This window comes from Octopus bimaculoides, chromosome 4 (genome assembly GCF_046866305.1).
Source record: "Octopus bimaculoides isolate indiv1 chromosome 4, ASM4686630v1, whole genome shotgun sequence".
NCBI lineage: Eukaryota > Metazoa > Mollusca > Cephalopoda > Octopoda > Octopodidae > Octopus > Octopus bimaculoides.
The window spans coordinates 91863370-91879824 of NC_142931.1; the positions used below are offsets into that span (position 1 = coordinate 91863370).

At 33.7% G+C, this 16455-nt stretch overlaps 1 protein-coding gene across 1 annotated transcript in view; it reads left to right on the forward strand.

Annotated features, from left to right (window-relative positions):
• Window positions 1–3414: 3414 nt before the first annotated feature.
• LOC106883145 (nicotinamide phosphoribosyltransferase) overlaps window positions 3415–16455 on the forward strand; it is a 31349-nt gene continuing 18308 nt past the window's right edge. Inside the window, exon 1 of the mRNA XM_014934043.3 lies at window positions 3415–3581. Coding sequence (XP_014789529.1) covers window positions 3510–3581 — 72 coding nt within the window. The 5' untranslated portion in view covers window positions 3415–3509. The remainder of the gene's footprint in view (window positions 3582–16455) is intronic.

The following is a 16455-nucleotide window of genomic DNA, read 5'->3' on the forward strand; positions in this document are numbered from 1 at the left end:
ATGAATACCTCTAAAAGTCAGAGGTTTCCATTAGTTATTTGCCGTTGGTTGCTGTATGACAAAACTCCTGTCAATTATCAGATTTTCTCACTCAACCATATCTAGAGTTGCCAGGCTTTATTCTGCATAGTTACAAAAACAACTTTAATGACATATGTCAGCTGCTGATGTGGAAAGTGCATAACAGAAATGCCGAAACCAGCACAAACAGCTTTGGGGAATGTGAGATCAGGGCATTGTTCTTGATGTTTGTTAGTCACCCTTAATGATATTGAATAATATCACTGTCATCAGTCCAGCCATGGGACATAGTTATTTTCATAATTGTATTTTGTAGCTTTTCATTCAGGATAGAACATTAGGTTGTGGTAAAAGAATATTTTTAGTGATGGTTGACCAAACCTCACAGTCTAGTTCTCTGAACCAACACTGATGAGAGAGGAGATTCACTTAGTCCTCATAAATGAAAGAAAAGACACCTGAAATCACAGATTTGATGCCTTAAGAGACATTATAAGTCAAGAGATAGAGCCCTAGTTAAATAACCCATTTCCAGTAATTGTGTCTATCAGAAAATTCTGTAGGGTGAAAATAGTGTTAAAATATGTACTATCATTGAATCTTCCTGATTTTCTATTAAACCTTCTGAATACTGGATTCCCAAATTAATGGCTTTCTGATAGTAGCAGCTCACTCAGGCTGGGGAATCTTTTTAATATCAGGTGAATAGCTTATATTAAATTACTGTTGTGGGCTGAGATCTTAAACATATTTTTTGATTTAGATTTTTTTGAGACTTTGTCAGGAGGTGGTTCCAAATTTGAATATGTCCATAATAGTTTCTCACCCCTGCTATAGCCTAATGTCTTGTTTTATTATTCTATTACTACTACAATGTAAGGGCTACTAGGTTCATGATCATAAAGTTGTGGATTTGATTACTATACTAGGCAACATATTATGTACTTGACCAAGGCTCTTCATTTCATGCTGCTGTCTTCTCAGTTGATCTAAGTATTAGCTAAGAGCTGGTGCTGACTTTTCTCCTTCTAAAGCTGTTACATCCCAAATAGTCTGCTGGATCAGAGGTGAGAGGGTCAATAGAGTGTGTCATGACTACATAGGCACCTAAAACTATTGGTGAAAGTATGTATATACAACCAATTTATACTCTTAGGAGTGATGGCTGTAGTGTTACAATGTATGCAGCTGTTCAGAACTTATTGTTTTGCTCTTAACTTCACTGAAGCTGATTACAACACTTTTATTGAGTTATTACTATTTTCTCCCCATTTCAAAGTCTATCATATTTCCTTTCGATAAGTTTATGCAATCTAATAACTCCCAACTACACACTATTTAACCTCCTTATCATGCACATTTTAGTCCTCTTCGTGTTTAATGTACCACTGTCAAACTTTAACTAAACCATAAGGTTTGAAAGGTTTACAATTACAAATAGAAAGGGAGAAATTATCGTAAGCATTGATATTTCTAAAATTAAAAAACAAAATACAAATTTTGAAAACAATCTTTTTCTCAGATTTGTACGCTGAAAATCTTGAATCTTTATAAAGTTTTCGAAAATAATAAGAAAACATTTAGCAAGTGCAGACAAAATGTCAGTGTATGCGTGTGTGCTGTCGGAAAACATCCGAAGCAAAAAATGTATACATTCTGTTCGATTTGTATTGTTATCACTAGCTTTCCCCAGCGACGATGTTATGTCCCACTCCTCCATTACAATAAGACGGAAAGAAAAAGGAAAGCAAAATACAACTAACTGTATATTTTATCTGTTAACACGCCGGGCAAAATGCTTTGAGGAATTTCGTCCGTCTTTACGTTCTGATTTCAAATTCCACCGAGGTTGACTACTTAGCCTTTCAACTATATAAACAAACATTGTCTGCTGGTTCAGGGTTGACTCGGTGCAAAACAGCATAACTTTCAGATCACTTGACTATATGAAAAGCAACCAAACGTCCCTCATACCCTTACAGTCTTTAAAAAAGGAAGGACACATTGGGCAATGCAGACTTAGATATATAAAAAAAAAATAGAGTAATCTAGGTTCATAGGACAGCTGACTATCAGAGAGATAACTACTTGCTCGGGGAACTATTCATTAAGTTATAGTAGAGAGATAACTACTTGCTCGGGGAACTAGTCATTAAGTTATAGTAGATAAGTATTCCACTAATACTTGTACATTTCAGTAAAGTTCGTATTCTTAGAAAATGATGAGTGTTTCAGAAGCCATATATTTTCACTTTCACTTTAATTTGCCAAATGGTTTATTTGCTACTGTAGCACAGAATATCTACTTTCAATTTTCGTTATTATCCCAGGAAGCGATAAAATAAGTACCGGTTGAGCACTGAGGTTGATGTCATCGACTTACGCCCGCCACTGAACTTGCTGGCCTTGTGCCAAAATTTGAAACCAGTATTAGCTGCAGTTGTATTGTATCTTTTTCTTTCGAGAATGAAAATATATTCCTGGAAAAATCATTTAAAATACTCTTCATGGGGAAAATAATTTAAAAAATTATTTTCTTAGGAAATAATTAAAAAGCACTCTTCCTGGAATAATAACGAAAACTGAAAGTAGATATTCTGTGCTACAGTAACAAATAAACCATTTGGCAAATTAAAGTGAAAGTGAAAATATATGGCTTCTGAAACACTCATCATTTTCTAAGAATACGAACTTTACTGAAATGTACAGGTATTAGTGGAATACTTATCTACTATAACTTAATGAATAGTTCCCCGAGCAAGTAGTTATCTCTCTGATAGTCAGCTGTCCTATGAACCTAGATTACTCTATTTTTTAAATATATATCTAAGTTTGCGTTGCCCAATGTGTCCTTCCTTTTTTAAAGACTGTAAGGGTATGAGGGACGTTTGGTTGCTTTTCATATAGTCAAGTGATCTCCTGAAAGTTATGCTATTTTGCACCGAGTCAACCCTGAACCAGCAGACAATGTTTGTTTATATAGTTTCACTTCGACCTCTTGCTTTCTACGATAGCTTGACTTTCGTTTTGCCCTATGTTCTTACGCTCGCGTGTATATATACAATTATATATATCAGTATTTACATACATACATACATATATATATTAGTGTGGTAAATCCGTGCTTCGTAACAATAAAGGTAGTGCTTACTCAAGGTTTTGATTAGTAATGAAAGGTAATTTATAACGACTAATTTCATTGGTTATTTACGCCAAGGCGCTTTGTTTTTTTTTTTATGTCTCTCTTCACCTTCTCCTCCTCCTGCGACCGTAATGCTTCCTTCCCTCTCTTTAACCATAACCTCTTACTCTGCCTCCTTATATAGAAATTGTCGTCATCGCCATCGTCGTCTTTTCACAGCGCATATAAAGGCCTGCTACAACTTGCGCGGTGATCATTGAGAAACGATACATTTCAGACACTCTTCAATTTTAATAATCATTTATAAATTGTATTTGATTCCAAACATTTCTCAGAATTTCTTACAATGTCATCTGATCAAGATCCTTTCCCATTCACTTCACTTGATAATATTATTTTGTTGACTGATTCGTACAAGGTAAATATTTATATTTTGTATTTTCAATAGAAAAATAGTATTAAGAATGAAAGCGAAAAACCTCAATTAGGCGGCGGGAGGAAGAATACTTTTTGTTTTATTTTTTTCCTTTAATAATTTTTAACATTACATTTTTGCTAAAGTTTAAATTAACAATAATTGTAAATATATTGTTTTTAGGTTAAATACTTTGTTTTGTACTAATTTGAATTTTCAGTTTTAACAAAATCCTTGTTTTCATTCATGTATATTGCATGCGACCGGCACACATGTATCATCATCACTATTTATAGGAAAGCGTGCATAGCAACACCAGTCAACTTAATGCCAACGAGGAATAATAAAGCGTTAAAATTAATAATATATTCTGTTTCTATAAAAAATAATCACTGAACCATTACTGTTATGCAAGTCTCCATTCTGATTTCGTACAACGTATTGGTATTCTTTTGGGTTTTTTTAAATACTCATTTGTAAACTTTCGTTTTAGTGAATGATTTCTAATTTTACGATTTTCACTTAGGGTTGATATTCACCTTACTATTAAACAAAACAAAATCTTGCTTAAAACTCATCTCTTTACTTTTGATCTCGACGTCTATTCAGTAAACAATTCTCTTTACGATTCACTAGGAATTTGCCCCACCCTTTTTATTGCGCAACGTTACACAAGACAATTGTTGTTCAGTCTCGAGTCAACCCTGATCGATCAGACCTCTGATCAAAGGTATTCCAATCATGATCATACGTTTTCAGCTTTATGTAAGACTACATTATGTAAGACTATAGAATCTGGTTTAAGGGGAAATCTTACAGATGGTCTAATGATGTTGTTTCTCTTGCTTGTTCTGGAGACAATTAAGTTCAGTACACGAGTCAGAGTTCGTCGAGTTGTGAAGTATTTTTTTATATTCTTTTTAAGTAAATCTTCCGGCGATCCTCGGGTATAACGAACTAGTTTTACTTTCTTAAACTTAAGCTGATGCAATTTGGCGGCGGCGGAGTACTTTTATATTGATGCTGTGCTGCGGCCAAATTCGTCATCATAAGGGACATTTTAAAGTTTCATTGTTCTAAATAGAAAGGTGTGAATTGTATCGAATTGTTTAAGCGTTTTTCATCAATATTGGTAATCCTTTAGTATAACGCTCCACTTTCACATCTGTGGAGTTACTGCTACTATCGTTTTAGACCAGTGATTCCCAACGATTACTTTTACATTTGGACCCCTTTTGATTTTCTTTAGGTGGACCCTCATAGTCTTTCGATATTTAAGAAATTTTATTATATTTTTAATAATTAAATAATTATCAGGAACTATTAAAAATAGTTTAAATATTTTGCGTATTGTAGAAGTATATAACCAGTTTATTGCTCATAAATCTTAACAACAAATTCTTATGTGGACTCCTATTGAGAGCCACTAACATTGAACAAGGTGTCCGAAACAAAAATAAGCAACGTCGCAAAAGAAGCACAAAAAGCAGTTTCACTATGTAGAACATAATATTCAAAGGGTCATCAGATTTTGTGTTTCAGATGGAATATAAGGCACTTTATTGTTTCCAGGATTTCATGTATGGGCGAATAGTGAAAGTTAATTTCTTTATACAAATCCGATTCGAATCCAGTATTTTAAAATAATTAATCAAAACCAATATTAGTGGGTTTTCATTGAGTTTCATATCGTTATTACAAACTATCAAACTTTTGTTCCATAATACTTAATTTTCGAAAAGTTGTTTGGCCCAGGTCAACCCTGACTTTTAACCAAAAGCATTCCGGCTGTGATCATCCAGTCTTTCTCCAATGTGTAGTAAACCCAGGATTACATTATCCAAAGTGTCCTTTTCTAGAGACTGAAGGATATTTTGCTACGTAGAATTTCCCTCGCTCTATTTGATACGGTGTAGCAATCATTTTAACGTTACTGTTTCAGTCGAATTAACAAAATATTTTGATTACATTGATAATTAACATTTGCAAATCGTATTCGAATTTTTCCTGGTTGTAGTTAGGATATGAAACTTAGTGAAATGATGGATTTGAAATGTATAAAATCTATCATTTGTAATAAATAACATCATTTTGGCAAGGTGAACACTTTCGTAAAGACCCGGATATGAAAAAGCGCCGAATATAAATTTCGATATTTCACAACATACCATTTCAATTCTAGCAAAAATCGTTTTCACTTGATCTGTGAACCTTCTAGTTTCAGTACTTATTCTTACCGATTTCTTTTCCCGAACCACTAAGTTATAGGGACGTAAACAAACAACCGGTTGGCAAACGGAGGTGGAGGTCAAATAGAAAGGTACACGCCTTTTTTTTCGCTCCTATTTGTGATTCCTTTTGTTTTGGATTTGGATTTTAATGTGGTTTTGTATTATATATGTATTATATATATATATATATATATATATATATATATATATATATATGTATTATATATGTATTATATATGTATTATATATGTATTATATATATATATATATATATATATGTATTATATATGTATTATATATATATATATATATATATATATGTATATATATATGTATATACATATTACTTATATAACACGTATTTATATACATACGTGTTATATAAGTAATAAAAGAAAATTTCTTTTAAAAAAAATGCAATGTATCGGTTTTGGTCTCGAGAAAGTGAAACTGTTCGGCAACGTCTGTAAAACTTTTAGTTCTTTACTTTATTTTTCAGCTAATACACAGACCTCTTACATACATCATACATATATATACAAACACACACAAATGTACATAAACATATACATAAACATAAGCGATTCGTAAAATATTTACGTTTGTATGTATGAGTGTGTATGTGTGTCACTGTTCAAGTAGCTCGTGCAAAATGAAAGACATGTGTTGTGTGTGTGTGTGTGTGCGATCATCTTTTTCACTAACCGATTGATTGTCAAAAAGAAAAAGAAAAAAAATTATACAGATATATAGCACATTTCTACGAAAGTGTACCCCTCCATTGATTTTGTTTTCTCATAACTTCCAGAAAAATTGATATTTTTTAATGAAATTTTATATAAATGCACTTCAGATGGTCTAGATTCCGATTATGGCGGAATTCATCGTAAAAAACTTTTTCCAAGAGTGGGGAGAGAAGTTTTCGAAAATTCACACGAGTCGGTTTAGAAAAATAGGTATTTTTCAATGAAATTTCTACAAATGCCTTAAAGTGTAGATGGTAATTATATCAAAATTTAATAAAAACAAAAACAAATGTTGGACTCGCACACACGGCATATCTACTAAATGAATCTTGAAATTTCGAAAGAAATTTATGTATTTTTTTACATTAATTTCCGATATAATGGTAATCTACACTATTTGATGGATATTTGTAGAAAATTTCATAAATACGCACAGAAAGACAAAATAGGCAGAACAAGAGGAGACACGTGGGACAGAATGTAGTTGAAGAGGTCACAGTGTGTGTGACGAAAGAACTTTGACAAGTAAACTAAAAATGATAAAGCTAAAGTGAAATCAAATAAATGGTGTGTGTTTAAACGGCGAAAGATGACCATTCCCAAGCAAAACGATATAGGTGGGGTGGGGCAAAATTAGTAACCGGGGTAAAATGAGTAAACTAAGTTCTCGTTATTTTCTCCCAAGCTGTTTGAAATCATTACAGCGCAAGTATTGCATAATCTTTTGAAAAGTTACTAATTATTGAAGTTGAGAGCGTATTTAAGGAAGCTGGTAACGATTCGGTGAAAATAGCTAAACAGTGCAAATTGGACAAACCCAGTACTATTATTTGTTTAAAATTATTAATAGAGCTTATGAAAAAATCCCAACTAATTTCTCTTATTTTAGCTTTAAAAACAAAGAAAACAAATAGATAAATTATTCTCATGAAAAAATATTGAATAATTTCTATTATTTTACCTCTTGACCTACAAGAAATCGTAGCCTAATCCCTTGAAATGCCCCCCTCCCCGATAATCGGATACAAGCGTTACATGGCATATATACATACATATTATTAAAATTATAATTAAGGGTATCAAAGAGATACCACCATGCTAGATATAGCAGCCAAAACTTGACTCTAAAACCACATTAAATGTTCTCTCCTGGTGCTGTATGAACATTTAATGTGGTTTTAGAGCCAAGTTTTGGATGCTCTATCTAGCATGGTGGTATCTCTTTGATACCCTTAATTATAATTTTAATAATAATTATTACCTTTGAGGTATTTATTCCCATGCTGGTCACCTGATAAGATCGGTATTTTTGTGTCTTTGTCCCCTACCACAGCTTGACAACTGGTGTTGGTTTGTAACGTCCCCCATAACTTAGCGGTTCGCCAAAACTCGAGCAATAGAATTAGTATCAGTGTTTTAATAAAAATAAGTACTGAGGATCGATTTCTTCGACTAAATCCTTCATAGCTGTTCCCCAGCATGACTGCAGTCTGAAACAAATAAAAGATGACCAATGATCGAAGACATTTCAGTCTGGCCATCTCGTCTCTAGAACTAGGACCGCATAGATTTCGTCTGATACTGTGCCTCTTCCCATCTTTTTTTCAAGTTGGAACTACTTATCGCCAGTTTTGTATTTAATGAAAGAAAAGGAGGAGAATTAAATGCATCACTACAATGAGAAACTTGAAATAAAAACTATCAAAATACAAAATAAGAACTAGATTTCTACACTTTCATTTTGCTCACTTCTAGGAATCTTTTGCACATTACTTTCACATTTCAATTCTTGGAAAACTGAAAGTGATTTATTTTTTTAATCTAATTCGACAATTATCATTTTATTGTGGCAAAATGTAACTGTAATCTTAGTGGTATATTTACTTTTAGATATTTTATTTCATATTGCAGTTCGGAACAAGGAACAAAAAATCAGACAATTTATTTAATTTATTCATTTGTGTATAGAACAAATAAATATGCATTTATTTATCCGTACATGTATTGTTGTTGCACTAGTTGGCTTTTTTTTACAAAATATGCATGCAAAATAATGAAAACAATGCATATTTAATGAAGTATCGAACTGTTTCACTTATTTTATCTTTTACTTGCTTCATTCATTGGGATTGCGTCAGTGCTGGGGCACATAGTACTCATTTTGAAATCACAGAGTTGCGTGTAAGAATATTAAAATATTCCTGTACTTGAATGCTACCTTGTTTTTCGACCTCAGGAGAATAAAACGGCAACGTTTTATATGGATTGGCAGGATTTGAAGTCAACTAAATACTTGCTTTTACGACTGTATCTCATTTTATTAATATAATGGACTATATGTAATCTGAACCTTTCCCCCCCTTATTTATTAATTTTTTTTACGGAATCCCACGTTTTATGCTATGGAGATTCCGATTCTGAAAAAAAATTTTTTGAAAAATTTCAATCCCCCCCCCCCCCCACCAAGCAGGCTATTTACATGCTAGAAATAACAGCCAAATCTCACAAAACTAGGGTTAGGGTTAGGGTTAGGTTTACCCTGTGGATCTATATAAAAACCGGGGGGGGGGGGCGAAATTTTGAAATTGAGATTTTTGAAAATCTTTTTTCAGAATCGGAATCTCCATAGCCGTAAAAAAAACAAAATTTAAAAGGGGGGGGGGTATACCCAGATTACATATACTCCATCTCCACCAATATAATTATAAAATTTTACCGCTTCAAGTATGAACATATTCTTCCATCAACTGTTGAATACATTATTTTAATTTTGTTCAGTTGAGATTGATGGATTGGTAAAAATGTGTTCCGACTCTTGGATCTTTTTGTTCTGAGTTCAGATCCCGCTGAGGTTAACATTGCTTTTTCATCTTTTCGGGTTGATAAAATAAAGTATGCGTCGATTTTTAAGGTCCGAGAATATTCAATAATGAAAGTACATCGATGAGGTTTGCGTAGGGAGCTAGATGGTGGTATATGACCATAATTTTAAGTGGAAATAATCAGAAAGACCTTAACAAGTAAGGTACTACTAAAGCAGCGCGGACCCGAACGCGCTGTCGCGCGTCCGCGCTAGCTAGTCGTGAGTGGTCGATCCTACGAAAAGTGCGCGCTTGTGCAAATGAATACATGTGTGTGCGTGCGCGCGTATGCAAATTAGTAAATAATTTCTTTTAAACAAAGTAAATAATTTTTTTTAAATTACTTTTTTCTTTTCTAAACAACGTAGATAGGTAGAAGGAATAAAAATAACACACTATCTGTTTTTGTTAACTTCATACATTTTTTTTTTTTTCTTTTAATTAAATTTTGGGCACTATTATGCTATTAGCTGTCAGAAGTGAAAGTGCTCACTGCTAGTGAAGTATCTGTCTGTCTGCCTGCATGCCTGTTGCTGGCCTGTCGATTCTTTGGCTACTGACAGCTAATACCATGACTGGCCTGAGCGAGCTATATGTCTGTCTGTCTCTCTCACTATCTATCTATCTATTACTCGAAAGTTCGCGCGTCCGCGCTAGCTAGTCGTGAGTAGAAAACACAAATTTAATATAAAAACATATTTTGTGAACAAAATAATTTTTATTTTCTAAACAACGTAAATAAATTTTTAAAAAGGTGCACATTGGGATTAGACACTGAGGGAAACTTGATATGCTAGAAATAACAACTAAACGCAAAAAGAAAAAAAAACTGTAACCTTTACCTTTCTGAAATCACTGTGGATATATTTCGACAATCCAAATCTTGCATTTACTCAGAAAGTTGAACTGCGAGTTTCACGCTTTTTACCAAAAATTTTCATTTGACGACAAGTAGATTTTTTTTTTTGTGCAATTAATTTGTTTTCTTTCAAAAAATCCAGAAAGATATCTCCCCTTTAACCTTTTCCATAATTCAACACGAGGTGAAGACATTTGGGGAATATGGGCTTCGAAAAATTTGCGCGACACACTACTATCAAAACTTAAGTTCAATTGTGAACAATATTGGCGGGAAGAGGTCAAGAAAGAGGAACTGGTAAAACCAAGCCCGTCTTTCCATTTCAAATTGGTAGAGGGAGGTCAATTCCTCTTTCTTCAACCTCTCTCTGTAAACGGCTCTTCCTCTTCATTGACCTCTTCTCGCCAATATTACCAAAATGTCTTCACCGTGTTGAATTATGGAAACAAATTAATTTCACAAAAAAAAAAAAGAATGTACTTGTCAAATGAAAATTCAATCCTTTCAACGTGCTATTGACGGAGTTATTTGGCGATGTAATTCATGCAGTAAAACGATCTCTATAAGGAAAAATACTTTTTTAGAGAAATGCCACTTGACAGTGTTTACACTATTTCAAATAATAGCAGACTTTATATCTGAATTGCCAGTAACTTGTTCCATGAGTTAAAACAATATTAGCAACGACACGACCATTCAATGGTACGAATACTGCCGAGAAATATGTTCAGCCATGTTACTGAAAGATAAGAAAAAATTAGGTGGACTGAACCACGTTGTACAAGTGGATGAAAGCCTGCTTTTCAAGAGGAAATACGAGGTTGGCAGAATGGTTGAAAAGTTTTGTGTGATAGGCTTTTACGATGTCACTCAGAAAAAGGGCTACCTGCAACATTATAACTGATAGAAAGGTTGAAACGTTAGAAGCTGCAATCATTGAAAATGTGGAGCCAGGAACTACGATTTTCACGGATATGTGACCCATTCTGGTCACGGATAAAACGTAGACTGAAATATAAAAGTGGATCATGTGGTAACATGAAATGGTCACATATTGATGAGCCAATGTACCGTGATTATTACGATATGAAGTGTGGGAATTCGTGGGAGAACTTTCAGACATTTATCAAGCACATAGCCGAAATATATCCAGTGATTTCAGAAAGGTAAAGGTTACAGTTTTTTTTTCTTTTTGCGTTTAGCTGTTATTTCTAGCATATCAAGTTTCCCTCAGTGTCTAATCCCAATGTGCACCTTTTTAAAAATTTATTTACGTTGTTTAGAAAATAAAAATTATTTTGTTCACAAAATTTAATTAAAAGAAAATGTATGAAGTTAACAAAAACAGATAGTGTGTTATTTTTATTCCTTCTACCTATCTACGTTGTTTAGAAAAGAAAAAAGTAATTAAAAAAAAATTATTTACTTTGTTTAAAAGAAATTATTTACTAATTTGCATACGCGCGCACGCACACACGTATTCATTTGCACACGCGCGCACTTTTCGTAGGATCGACCACTCACGACTAGCTTTAGTAGTACCAACAAGTAACTCTATGCAGGTTGTTTTCAGTTTATTTAAAGTAATTGGTGTAAAACGAGAGCAAGTCCTCTTGATAACCATTACAAGCGATCTTGGGGCATAATTTCACTTTATGCAAGGATTTTATCTCAGTTTACTAGGTTTCATTTTTGTAGGTATTTTCAGTTTTTTTAACATTACTGGTTGTCATATTTGTGTGTTTACTAACTGAAACAACTGACTGCATACTCATGGATTCTCCGTGGAATTTTATTCTTCTGTACAATTTTAAATGACAGGACCACCAAGACGTGCCCCAAAATTCAGGGTCAATATAAAGATCCTTACCCGTTAATAATAATAATAATAATAAAAAAACTAGCTTGCTGTGTGTTAACAACTGTGTAGAAAACGAATACGAAAAAAAAAATTATGTTAATGTTTACATCTTGACCCGGAAATGAAAATCCTCCCAGAAAAATAATACTGGAATGGGTGTAAAACAATGTGTAGGAAACGAATATGAAAAAAAAAGAAGAAAGAAATGCGCGCAAACGAACCTGGGGGTGGGGAGAGAACTTCGGAAAATTCACAAGATCCGAGTTTTTCTCATAACTTTTAGAAAAATGGGGTTCTTTCAATGAAATTTTATAGAAATACCATCCAGACGGCATACTTTACGATTATAAAGAAATTTGTGGGGAAAATCTTTACCAAGGAGAGGACTTCGGAAAATTCACAAAATCCGAGTTTTTCCATCATAACTTTTAGGAAAATGGGGGGTTTTTTTCTATGAAATTTTATATAAATACTTTTGAAACGGCATACATTATGACTATAAAGTAATCTGTGGGGATCTTGTGAATTTTCCGAAGTCCTCTCCCCACCCTTCCGTTGCGTGCGCGCATTTTTTTCACCTCGTCGCTATTTCTTTGCTATTTTTACTTTTCTTTTTTCAAAAGAGCTTGCTGCTATTTCTGCACTCATATTTTTTGTGACTTTCAAAGTAAAATATAAAAAATAAACACTTTAATTTCACATGAATTACTTTGTCATATTACTGCGGGAAATCTTTGCAGAAAAGTGAGTAGATTGATTACATATCTCTTTCATAATGTTATCTCAGTTTTGTGGGACTTGGCTGTTATTTCTAGCATGTGGGTAGCCTGCTTGAAGGCTAAGGCCGTAGAATTGGAAGGTGGTTGGGGATATATATATATATATATATTTTTTTTTTTTGAAAAATTGAAGTTTTACAAACAACTTTTTTTTTTCAGAAAACGTGGGGTTCCGTAATATATATATATATATATATATATATATATATATATTCCTGAAAGTTATGAGGGAAAAATCGGATCTTGTGAATTTTCCGAAAGTCCTCTCCCCACCCCCAGGTTCGTTTGCGCAAATTTTTTTTTCATATTCGTTTTCTATAGTTTTTAACATCCAACAAGGTTGGTTTTTTTTTTTTTTTTTTTTTTCGTTAATGGGTGAGGGTCTTTATATTGACCAAATTCAGCATTTAAAAAAAAAATAATAATAATTAAAAATAGACTCAGAATCTGGATTTTGTTTGTACCGAGTTTCAAATATAATAAACACTGGCCCGTAACCTTTGCTGTTATGCTTTATTTACCGAAATTTCGGGGCCACTTTACCGTGCGGTCTACGCTGTGAAATGATCTGATCTTGGTAAGGGTTAGGGGTTAAACTTGCACGCTAAAGTGACGCCAAAATTCCTTTCGATTTTTGTCTTAAATAAAGATTATAATTCAAAAGTTTCTCTTTATTTTTTGTTCATTTCCTCAATTTCTGTAGCTCTTTTATAAATTAAAAAAAATTCTTTTCCTATTATGTTGTTTTCGAATCGTGTTTGAAGCATAAGAAATGAGGATTCTGTGGGTGGGGGGTGGGGAGAGAAAGTTTTTCAAAGTGGACTTGAAAAAAAAAATATCGCACTTTAAAATCATAGAAGAAATGTGTTGATATTCTTTTTAATCCACCCACAGATTTTCTAACATTTATTGCGGATTCATACCGTGTTGCACATAGAATATATATTAATGCCTAGTCATAAAGTATGACTAGGCAAATTAGCCGGTATTATTTGATTCTTTCACCAGCACGATTTTCACTAAGGAAAAAAAAAAACTAGGATTTTAATTTTTTTTAGAGGTGGGGACCGGACTCCCTATATTGGAACTGGAATTTTTTTTCTGGTGACCTCCTAATATGCTACAAAACCCTCTTTTGGGTCCGGAAAACGAGGTGGGGTGAGGTGGTAGCCTCGGAAATTTCACCACCCCCCCCAATTGATCTTTTCACCCAAATGATTTTCACCAAGAAAAAAAAAAATCGGATTTTTTTGCATGGAATCAAGTACTCTGACTGACCTACTAATATGCTATAAACCCCTTATTTTTGTTCAGAAAAAAAAAGGGTGGATAGGAAACCAGCTACCCCCACATCCCGGAATCATTGGAAATTTTTTTCTTTGTTGACTGAATTCCGGTGACCTAATATGCTTCAAAAACCCTTTTGTGTGTCCAGTAAGTGGGGTTGGGGGAAACCTCGGAAATTTCACTCCTACCCCATTTCAAATATTTTTTGCTATTTCTTTTTTTACCCATAATTTTAGATAACATTTTGCAGAAATACGTTCGAGAGAGTGTGGATTACATTAGATTGAAAATTCAAAGAAGTTTGAAGTGAATAAGTGAAAATGCAGAGGTTATAGCAGTTAGTGGTAACGAAGTGTGTAGAGAGATAACAAACGATAAATTCATTTAAAAAAAAAAAACACGTTAGAGTTTTTGCATTCATGTGTGAAACGAAGTAAAAGTATAATATTAAAACAAAAATATCTTTTTCCTATCTCTTAAAATCACTGTACCATTCGAGCATGATTGATGCCAGTGCTATCTGGCTGGCCCTCGTGCCAGTGGCACTTGAAAAGCACCGACTACACTCTCGGAGTGGTTGGCGTTAGGAAGGGCATCCAGCTGTAGAAACCTTGCCAGAACAGACTGGAGCCTCATTGCAGCCTCCTGGCTTGCCAGTCCCCAGTCAAACCGTCCAACCCATGCCAGCATGACAAGCAGACGTTAGACGATGATATCTAATGATATATATAATTATGATAGATTGTTACACCATTTAATGTTTATCACCCACTCATTCACTCTCTCTCCCCTTCTCCAAACACAAAAATGAAACTCATTTTGGTGCCAAAAATTGCAAAGGAAAAATGCTTTAGTGTTTTCCAAATCTAATCTGCAATCTGGGAATTTTTTTTACACATTCGGAATCTCTGCAGTTGAAAAGGTGGGTAACTCTGCCATTTTGAACTTTTTTCAAAATTTTTTTTTCAATCTACGTGGAAAAATAAGGAGATTAAGAATATGGAGGTGAGGGAGTGGGGGACATTTTAATTTCAAATTTTTTATGAAAAACTCCAAAATTGATCAGCATCACCCCATTCTGCAGTCTACAAGTGAAAATGAACAGTCGTTTAGTCCATTTCTGCATGTGTAGCTTTATAGTGAAACAGCAAAAGGAGCACAAAAACTTGATATGCTAAAAATAACAGCTAAATGTCTGGAGAATTTTTGTGTTTGTGTGTGTGTGCATGCAACAATTTCTACAGCTTATCCAAATGAACAAAGAAGCACACAGAAATATATTTTACATACCTGTCAATGTGTATATATACTAACTGGTGTGCCTGGTAATTCCGAGGGTAAAGATGTTCTATTGAAACGCCTTATTATCTGATATAAGAAAGTAATTTCATTATACCTGCCACCAAAGGTGTATTGCGAAGAGGTACAAAAAACTGTCAGCTGGAGGAGGGAGAGATTGTTGGAGGTTGGTGAGAGAGTACTCTAACTTGTCGTAGCATTTTAAAGGTGAACTTTATGAAGGCTAATTTATTAAAGGTAATATATAAATGTAGTATTTATGTTTATAAATATATGAATGAAGTGTTTAATATTTAAGAATGAAATGAAGAAAGTGCAGTAATAACTCTCACACTCACTGATGGTCACTCTCACATATTGTTGAGAACAAATGATTTTGTTGGAGGTCTGTTACCTCCATTACAGCCCCTGGTGGCCTAGAAGAGGTTAGAAGGATCAAGTGGCAAAGACATTCTGCTTAGTGAAGGCATCTGGGAAATGTATGACTGCTGTCATTCACAGAAAACTATTGTTTTACCATGAGAAAAGCACTGTTGAAGTGTTAAGTGAAATTTGGCATGCTATGCCTGCATGAAGCCACAACAAATACGTTGTGGAATAAAAAATTTATCTACTGTCATGAAAAAAGTGTAACTGTAAAAATGCAGTACGTATGTTTAGAAATGTATGAATGAAGTCTTTAATGTTTAAGATTCAAAGTGCAATGATGATGTTTAGCAGTTCAAAACTGTGAGTAGTGAGATGCAAAATTAGGTCGAGTAATCATGAGAATCAAATATTGATCACTTTGTTAAAATCTGCAGGTGGTATGGGTTATTTCCCTTGGGTTGTTTAAATAAAATATTAGTAATATGTAGTAGATAGGAAGATCCATTGGGAGGGCACTTATCGATTTTTTTTTCAACAATCTAAGTATGTCATGAGGTTTCCAGACGTGAGTTCTACTCACATGTC